The 9,512-nt window shown below is 36.3% G+C and overlaps 1 protein-coding gene across 4 annotated transcripts; it reads left to right on the top strand.

Moving 5' to 3' along the window:
- The first annotated feature begins 932 nt into the window (after positions 1–932).
- Positions 933–7,668, top strand: LOC112956440 (perilipin-3-like). Of its 4 annotated transcripts, none has more exons than XM_026049962.1 (5): positions 933–980; positions 4,730–4,939; positions 6,092–6,297; positions 6,942–7,070; positions 7,188–7,668. In XM_026049962.1, the coding sequence occupies exons 2-5, from the start codon at positions 4,753–4,755 to the stop codon at positions 7,530–7,532; spliced, it is 867 nt and encodes a 288-aa protein (XP_025905747.1). In that variant the 5' UTR covers positions 933–980; positions 4,730–4,752; the 3' UTR covers positions 7,533–7,668. The 4 variants fall into 4 exon arrangements, with proteins under 4 accessions (XP_025905747.1, XP_025905748.1, XP_025905746.1 ...); XM_026049963.1 differs by lacking the exon at positions 933–980 and adding an exon at positions 1,077–1,174 and having other exon boundaries at positions 4,730–4,924; XM_026049961.1 differs by lacking the exon at positions 933–980 and adding an exon at positions 1,079–1,174.
- Positions 7,669–9,512: the final 1,844 nt, after the last annotated feature.

Genomic DNA, 9,512 nt, shown 5'->3' with positions numbered 1-9,512 from the left:
GCAGCAAATCCAGTTCACAAATAGCATGATCAACTATAGGCTCGATTCTGACAATATCAGATTCACAAGGAGCCTGTTGACTGTAGATCCGATCACCTTCTAAAGAGTGAGTTGAGACCATGGGTAGGATGATTTATTCAAATGCAACATTTACAAATCAAGTTTGGTATGACAGTGCAGGAAATTCTCTACTATAGTGAGGGGTTCTTAGCTAGGGTCTAGTGTACAAAAATGCAATCATTCCCCACCCCAGAAATTTGGAGAGGGCTCTCAACCTGAAGGAGTCTCCTCAGGTGGCGTCCCAACCCGAGAGGAGGAAAGGGGGATCAGTCCATCAACTGATCCCAGAAGTTATGATGAAATCTTCCCTCCAGCATCTGTCTCCTCAGGCAGTGTCCTGACTTGAGAGGAGGAAAGTGGTTCAACCTGTCCACGGACCCAGGAATTACAATGGCTTGACCAATGTTTTTCTACCCTGGACACAAACTGACATACCAGAAATAATATTTAAATGTTCAGGGTTTTACTGCTGTTCTTTAGGGTATTTTTTTTAAGCTGTGAGGATTATCAGGCATTGGAACAGATTACTTGGTGAGGCTGTAGAGTCTCAGTCCTCGGAGATACTCAAAAAGATACACAGCCCCAGAAAAACTGTTCTAAGTTACACAACTTGAATAGGGAAGTTGAATTAGGTGATCTCCAAAGGTTCATTCTAACTATAATTGCTTTGTGATACAGAAAAAAAGAGCATATAGGAAAAGAAAAGGGATACTGAATTAGATGCAGCTGCATGCAGATAAAACCCACTACCTCAGAAAGAAGAATTAAGTGGTTGAATTAAATGTAATTCCAGACAGCTGTCATCATCTGTTTGGTTTCTTGGGCTTCTGGGCTTTCATGTCCTAGAGTGATTCATTATTTTGATATATAAGTTGAGCAGAGCCATGTTTTGCAATCTAGATTGGATAAAGATTAGCTAGGTAAGAGTATGGGCTGGGAAAGGAAAGAGAGTTAGTAGTGTCACTGGTTTTTTAGGGTTTTTTTTTATTATTATTATTATTATTATTAGAAGTGTATGTGCTTTTGGTTATTAGCTGTTCTAACAAGAGCTTTCTTTCTAAAAACAACTTTTCTTTCTTCCTGTCTTGATCTGTGTGTATTTCTACTCTCTAAGGTAAGTTTATATATATATATTTATGTGTATTTAATTAGGTTTTCATAACAGCAAAACTTAAATCCTTAYTGTAGGGAAAAAAAAGTTAAATGGATGCTGAAAGCTGAAAATAAAGATACCGATTTGTTGAAAAGTATAGAATAAGAACCTCTTGAGTCTCAAGTGCCCAATTTGATATTTTCTAAGTGTTCTTGATGAAGCAACAATTTTACCACAGAAGTTCTAGAAGAACTTTACTCTAGAAGTCTAATTTTGACATGTACTTTTCTAACAAAACAATGKCCTTATGGTAAAGGCTAACAAAATACTTAGAAAATAATTAGACTTTGTTTTTTTATAATTAGGCTTTCTGTTGAGACTTAGCTTCTAAAACTTACAAGGTAAAGTATGTGATCGCTGTGGCTAATTTAGGTAGCTATTATTAGTAAACATAAATGATGAAATGTCAAGCTAAGTATGTGCTTCTATAAGCCAGAAGACTACAGAGAGAAGAAATACTGGGTGACTTTTATAGACAATAAGTTTTTGTAAAGTTAATGCACCTCATACTTTGAGACTTTATGTGGAGCTGATTGCAATCATTTCATGCTTATCTCCACTTTATTTCTTCCTTTTTAAGAGAGCTAGGTCAATCAAATGCTTTGATATCTGTTTACAGTATATTAATAGCTTCTGTAGAGGAGAAAGAGATGGACATAAATGAACTTGACACCAAACAGAAAAGTTATTTTGGAAATACCTGGCATTTTCATGTTGAATGAGAAGGTATAAAAAAAACAGACTTTGGAATTCGTGATTTTAAAAGGCAAGAAAATGCAAGAACTTTTCACTTTAGGTTTAAAAAAAACAAAAACTCTCCCCCAAGTTATTTTTCTAATGATTTATCTGAAAAGGCTAAGTTTTCCCAATATTTAGAAAATAATTATCTTAAGAGGAGAAAGGAATTGTTTATGTTTAGCTAAATAGGGATAGATTTGTGCACTTTTGTATAACGTACTCACATATAATGTATTATCTGGGAAGCTGATGGTATTTGCATCTACTTAAAACTGATAATCTTGGAAGGGTCCTCTTTAAYGAGGGGAAATGTAGTCAGTATAACTCAAAGTCTTAGAGAGGTATTCTTAGCATCAAGTAGAGAGGATATAAGCTTGTACTGACCTACCAAGAGTAAAGTGTGTTTCATTCCATATCTAAGAGGTAGTACAAAAGGGCTTATTGATAATAGAAATGGAACTATTGAATTTGGGCTTAGTTATAACTGGTTGTTGAGAGTATGGAGACAACTAAGATTGTTTTTTTTGTATTCAATTTTCTTTCTTCCTTTTTCAACCAGAAAGAAGGCTGAAAGTTTTCATCAGTCTTATGAAGATATTTATTCAGCTTTACTTTAAACAATCTGTTAGACACCACGAAGTCCAAATTCAATAGTTGCAGTTCTGTTATCAATATTTTATTTTTTTAATATGAGATTCATGCTGTCTAGCCACTGAGGAGGAATTTAGTGAGTTATGAGCAAAATTAGAAGCTCCTCTTGAATACTGTGGTGACTTTTATTTTTGACTGCCATCTTGTAAAGATATGACACACACCTATACATATATCTGAGCCATGAAGTCTTCTATATGAGCAAAATGAGAAATTAATAGTGTCTTGTTCTTTCTTTAACTGTTAAAAAAAAAGAAAATGCAACCAGCAAAGCTTTAGTTAAATTCCCTCAGTAAGAACATCCTAGAAGAATTAAATATTAATAGTAATGGAAGGAAGCAAGTATACAGTGAAGGAAGGAAGAGACTGTATAATATTAAATTAAGGTGGAAGTAAGCATTTTTAAGAGCCCTAATGAAGACCCTTGCTGTAACAGGAACAGACAGACCTGTCTAGCCTTAACAGTATGTGACAATGCTTCTTGTTCAGCTCTCCTTTTATGTGAAGGAGTAAAATATTAGTTTGAACATTCAGTTACCTCCCCTTATAAGAAAGAGACCTTACAAGGAGCGGCCGAGGGAGCTGGGGTTATTTAGTCTGGAGAAGATACTGGGGGTGACCTTATTGCTCTACAGCTTCCTGAAAGGAGGTTGTGGTGAGGTGCAGGTCAATATCTTCTCCAAAACACTACCATAAGACAATAGGAAATGGTCTCAAGTTACACTAGGGAGGTTCAGGTTAGATATTAGAACTTCTACATGGAAAGAGCAGTCAAGCATTGAAAGAGTGCCCAAGGATGTGGTGGAGTCGCATCCCGGTGTTCAAGAAATGTGTAGATGAAGCACTTGGGGATATGGTTGAACAGGTATGGTGTTGAAGGTCTCACAGTTGGACTTGATCTTGAAGGTCTTTTCCCACCATTAAGATTCCATAGCTGTGATCCTTCCTTATGAGGAAGACTCCTTTGACTTGATTTGTCAGAACCGTCTTGAGGGTAACTGCTGCAACATCAACCTCGTTATCTTTTTATACTGCTGCTAGTAGAAGTTACTGTATGTAGTACTCATTTCTCCACAGTATGGTGTAAGTGATGAAATTTTTCTGGAAACAACTTTGTAGGTGTAATTTCTAGTGTTCTGTCAAAGATCTTGCATTATTTATTTCTCTCAGCTTTGAAAGAATATAGGGAAGAGTACTGGCTAGCATACTTGCACTCTTCAATGACCCAGAAGTGACTGATGCAAAGAGAACACAAACTCATGTATCACTTTATCTGGTGACATTAAATTCAGAGTAACTTTCCTTGCTACTCYTTTCCTAGCTTTACCATGTACTCCTAGGAGAAATAGCCAAATGTTTCTAAAATAGACATTGCTGATGAAGAGCTATAGATGAATATTCTGTTGCATTAGTGATGTTTAACAAGCTTATTAAAAGAAAATATCTTTTCTTGATAATGTCATAGACAATCCTTTCTTTGAATGTTCTATATTTTTATCTAAAGAAACATGGAAATGTATTTGCATGTTTCTGCTTAGCAAAAAAAACCCTAAGTTTCTTGGATCTAACTTCCATTGATATGGACTTCCTATAATATGCAAGCTAATCTTGAAGGATTAATTTTGTGTAGTGAAGAGTGAAAGTTAGGCACAGAAAACCTCATATGTGAAGCTCACACCTAAGAAAACGGGTCTTCCTTTAAACAACCTGCAATATAAGAAAGGACAGATGATGTGGAAGGGTGCATAAACAGTTTAAAATATTTTTAACTGGTTCTCTGTTCAATAATGTGTCTCTTGTCCACATGTCTAACACTAGGAAAACATAATGCTCCATGAATGATCACTTAAAAGCGCTTATAATGACTTTTCATATCAAATTTCTGTAACATCTGTAACATCTTCTGTATTCTGGTCACTGATAGAAAATCTATCTAAGCTGATAGACACAAACTATGCTCTTGCATAACATGGTGGGGGAAAAAAGGTGTAATGCACCCAGGAACAGTATAGAAAAGTATGACATGTTGACAGCTAAACTCTGACCTATTTAATAGGTCAATAGTTTGTACTCGTCTTCCTAGATACTCTTTGCTGTAGAACTCATTTATTCTATATCATGTGATAGGGGGAAAGATTCTGTAACTGAGGATGGAAAGAGCTGAAGACACTGTAAAGGGGAATGAGGAGGAGGCTTCCCAGTCGAGGGGAAATAGCAGCATGGATATAACTCCAGAATCAAGTGTGACCCAGCAAGCTATTGCCAGTTTTCACACCTATCTGGTGGAATCGGAGGATTTGGATGATGTTTTCCTACCTTCAGGTGAAGAAGAATTGAGTGAGTAATTACTTTAAGTCCATGGAGAGAAAAAAAAAGGAAATCTGACTAGGTTTTTAGAATGAATTGGTTTTAAGCTAACTACATCTGAATTGTCTTTTATTGGATTACGCTTTCTGCAAAACATAAATAATATGCTTGCTGTTGTGTATAAATGAGTTTTAGATCTGCTATGAAAAAAACTATCCTTTATTTTGAGAATCACTTGCTCTTCCATGCAAACTCTTAAGGAAGAGCTAAAGGCTTGTCAAAATTGTTCAGTATTTCAAGAATGTAATGAATCTATTGCTACTGTTAAGCATTAATTCTTGACTATCTACTTGCAGGCTAAATATTGAAGGTARTAAGTGGCTTCTGTTTCATAAAATCAAGTGAGGTCACTTCCTGAGCACATTAAACTGAGGTGTGTCACTTTCCAGCTGTTCAAGGCAGGAGACTATTCACTCCTCATCAATATATTTACTTGCGCAAAAATACAAAAAGTAATTCTTAACCCTAGTGACAAAACTACTTATAACATACTACAGGGAACTCTGAGATTAGCAGCCTGAAGATGAGGTAAGAAGTATTGCCTTCAAAATATCTTTCAAATGATTTTTCAAAATTATCCTTCCCTTTAAAGAATGCAGATGCTCTATGGCATCCTACTGAATAAGTACTTATCTAAAGTGAATCCTGATTTCTAAACTCCCTGACATTGACATACAACACAAATATGTTCAAGAAATCTGGAGTCTGGTAACTTACTTACTTCACAATGGCTGTTATGAAGTTGTATTCCACACTTAAACTGACTTAAGCTAGTGTTCTTTTCTGTCTGATTAAAGAAACCATGAAGCCTAGATTTCCCTGAAGGCTAGATTTATTCCTTCTCGTCTATGAGAATTCACTGCTTAATGAGTATAAACTACTGATTCTTGCCTTGATATAGACAAAAAGTTGCTTAGCTTGTCATAGTTAATATAATGGCTGTATGRATGCTCATAGTAACATACAGTAAGTAGTATCCTTAAAATACAAGATTTGAAAGGCTCCCTTGGAGAAGGGGCAAGCATGTATTAGTTTATTTCTCTCTGCCAAAAAGATATGCAGTTAACATTCAGCAGTCTGTTTTTGCCCCTTGGAAAACATGATGTGTACTTATGTTTACAGCTGAGTTCACAAGATCTCTGGATGTGTTTGAAACTGCTTCTGAGGAGCAGCAAAAATGGAGAAGGCATCAGGAGTCTGTCCGATATGTGGAATTTCTTCCTGTCAAATTCTATCAGAGAATCCGCCACCACTCCATGTTGAAAATGAAACAAGTCGGTCAAAGCATGAAGGAACTATTCTCTCAGGTTCAGGAGGCGATTGACCTGGTAAGGAAGTATATAGGCTTCTCAAACAGTGTTCAAGTCCTAATTAAGTTTAATCAGAATAAGTCTTTATTTTTTTTTATCAATTGTTGGTTCAGCTTGTATGTGTATTATAGTTGGAGAGCTACCATGTGACTAATACTCAACTTCCTAATAAAGCAATTCAGATTCAGCAAATACTTTTTTTTCCCCCAGAAGTGACAGCATTTGATCAATTAATAACATTGCATTTATATCAAGTTTCTTTTTTTTGACAGGATTGTAACAGGGATGTAGTATAAACTTACCTAAAAAGAATAACTTTAATCAAAAGATCAACACTTGTATATGATGTCAGACACACCTGTTTTATGTGTACATTATGCTTGATAGAGACACCTCTGTATGCACACTAGTGCAGCTGCAATTTAAACATCTTTATATGTCAGTAACTGTGTAGGAGCCTCCTCTTTTTTTCTCCTATTGTAAGATCTTTAGTCAAAGACAAACRACAAACAGTGCTTTCAAATATTCTATTAAAAGCTGTGTACTGACAGTCGGAACTAATTTCTTAGAAGCCAAGTAGTAAGTGTATAACTTTATCAATATAGTTTTATAGTTACGATTTTTGAGATGGAGAAGACACGGTTTTTTAATTTAATGTTTAGATTGACTGGTACAAGGAGTCTGGGGAAGCTAACCTTCAAAATGGTCAGGAGAAGCAAAAGCAGTTGTGGCTAGAATGGAGTAAAAGGCAGCCTGGTGGAAATGAGCACCTGGAGTCTGCACAGCCTGAGGTACATCAGCAAGCAGTGCAATATGATGTAATCTTAACGCATAAGCACTGCTAACCTTATACTGAGGTTCTTTATATATAGAAAATTCTGTTCTGAGCTTCTAATATTTCTTTTCAGCAAACAGAGACTTGTGCTTTGGCAGCAGTTTGTCATATTATCCAGTTCTTGAAGGACATACATCATGACCTCATGCCTGGCCTCCCTAGTGTCCCTGATGACATCCAAGAGCAGGTCCATGAGATCAAAACCCACATTGAAGATATCCATACTTCCTTCTCTGGTGCCACATCCTTTCAGGAACTTTCTAGGAATGTTCTCTCTCAGAGTAGAGAGAAAGCAGCTAAAGCAAAGGAGTGTCTGGATGTCCTGTTGGAGTATCTAACTCAAAATATTCCTCTTATAAAGCATTTAACTACCTTCCTTCCTTCTGAAAGCTTTTTGGAGGAGGAGGAGGAAGGCTAGATAACTTCAGCTGACAACATTTCAGACTTGATAATGGACGCAATTACTCAAGTTCCTTCTTTGTAGAGTGTCAAGAATGTAATTATAAATTGTGACATTTTTCCTTAGATTCTAAGTATACTGAATCTATTATGAAACATGTCATTTTTACATAACCTATCTGAAATGTTAATAAAAATATTCCTGTCTTCAGCCTTAATTCATGTGTCCTGTAAGTGTTTGTGCCTGATGTAGTTGTTATGGAGATAGCTGAATGAGAATAGGATTTAGCCTTAGGTACATGCTAGAAGCCTGACTTCTCTACCTCTGTGGAAGGGATAACACCTATAGTGAAGAGAAAGTCACACTTATGAGGCTTTTAGTTTTTTTGCAGGTTTTATTCTCTGTGGGTGGCTGGCTGGTGTGGGGGGGTTACTCTCTTGAACTTTTTCAGCTTTTAAAGGAAAAAAAATTAGTACAAAATGTTCAAACTGCCTAGCAAAGTATCTGCTTTTGTCCAGTGCAACATTGAGCATTCAAAATATTTATTCTAAAGGGCTTTCCAAGGGCTTGTAGTGTAACTGAGGACAGACATTAATACTAGTACATTTTTAAATTCTTTGAGACAACATTCTTCTTCTGCAACAGAATAATAGCAACTGCACTGGCAAGAAACTGCCTCATTCTTCCCTCTGCACTCCTTTTTATTTTTCTTTTTTTTTTAAAAAGAAAAAAAAAAAAAAGAAAAAGGAAAAAAAAAGCTACTGTGGGAGCTGTAGAAGGGATGACAGAAATCTCCTTTACATAACTCCTTTGCAAGCACTGGAGCCTTGAACGAGGTACTCTGTCCTAGGAGAATGCTATCAGAGACTCTACTTAGCCTTGCAAGCCCTACCTATTCCTACCAGCAGTTCTAGGATGCATCAACTTCTTTACCTATTGCTTCTAATTGCAGCAGGTTCCTACTAGGTCCGGAGAAAATCATAGGCAGACMGTCTATGGTGGATCTTCAATCTGACTGTCCAATAATATGGCTACTATAGATATCTTTGTAATAGCTTGCCTTAGATGAACTAAAAGTCCATCAACTACTCTTCTGGATAGAGAGAAGGAAAAAGGAAGGGTTATAAAACTTTCTATTCTTAGTTTGKTAAGACTAGAAGGAGGAAGAAATAGAATAAAATTTAAGAACACATAGCTAAAAAGTACAGTGTTTATATTGCTAACTTCTCTTGCTTACAATAAGAAATACTAAGAAATAAGAGACTCAAGGTCTCATGTAATTCCTTGTCCTTCTCTTTATTTGCCTCAGAATTTTCTTTAAACTGTTAGGAAGTGGGTTTTTTTTGTTTGTTTTTTGTGTTTTTTTTTTAACTACTCTCTTCCTCACACTATAAGAGTTGTATGGGAAGGAAGAACACAACAATTAACTTGCAAGTTAATTGCTTGGTAGGGAAAGCTTAGTGTTCTCCAACACTTATGGACTCTCCTCTTCTCTGCATCACTCCTCTGTAAGTAATAGGGTTGCCGAAACTGAAAACTGCAAGCAAACTAGGCAAGTCTGCTCTTTGTCTACTGTGCYTTTACCTGCTCACCCCCACACTTCAAAGAGCATTTTGCTGTGAACTGAATCTGTTTTTCACTGTGTTGGTTGCTCCTGGGTTCATCTTTAATTTCTTCTCACTTGTCATCTTGCACCACTTGACCTTGTGTCTTATGCCCTTCAGAATTTGTGTTACRTTCAGTGAATTCTTCTTTTATATTGCTACAGAGGCATGTCTTCTGCAGAGCTGGAGGACTTGCCACTCTGTTTACTGAAATCCCATATGTAGCAGTTCATGTGACAGCTTATTACAAGCATATCTATGCTGAGAACAACTCTTTTCCTAAACATCCATCCATAATGGATTATGTTATGTTCCACTTTCAGCTAGTACTTCAAACTGAACCTATCCTGGTTGAGCACAGAAATGTCAACTTGGCTGTTTAAGAGGCTGCTGA

The sequence above is a fragment of the Nothoprocta perdicaria genome, unplaced genomic scaffold (genome assembly GCF_003342845.1).
Source record: "Nothoprocta perdicaria isolate Ctin4 unplaced genomic scaffold, notPer1 scaffold_63, whole genome shotgun sequence".
In the NCBI taxonomy this organism is placed as follows: Eukaryota; Metazoa; Chordata; class Aves; order Tinamiformes; family Tinamidae; genus Nothoprocta; species Nothoprocta perdicaria.
The sequence above is the reverse complement of the archived record's forward strand: the minus strand, read 5'-3'. Positions and strand labels throughout refer to the sequence as shown.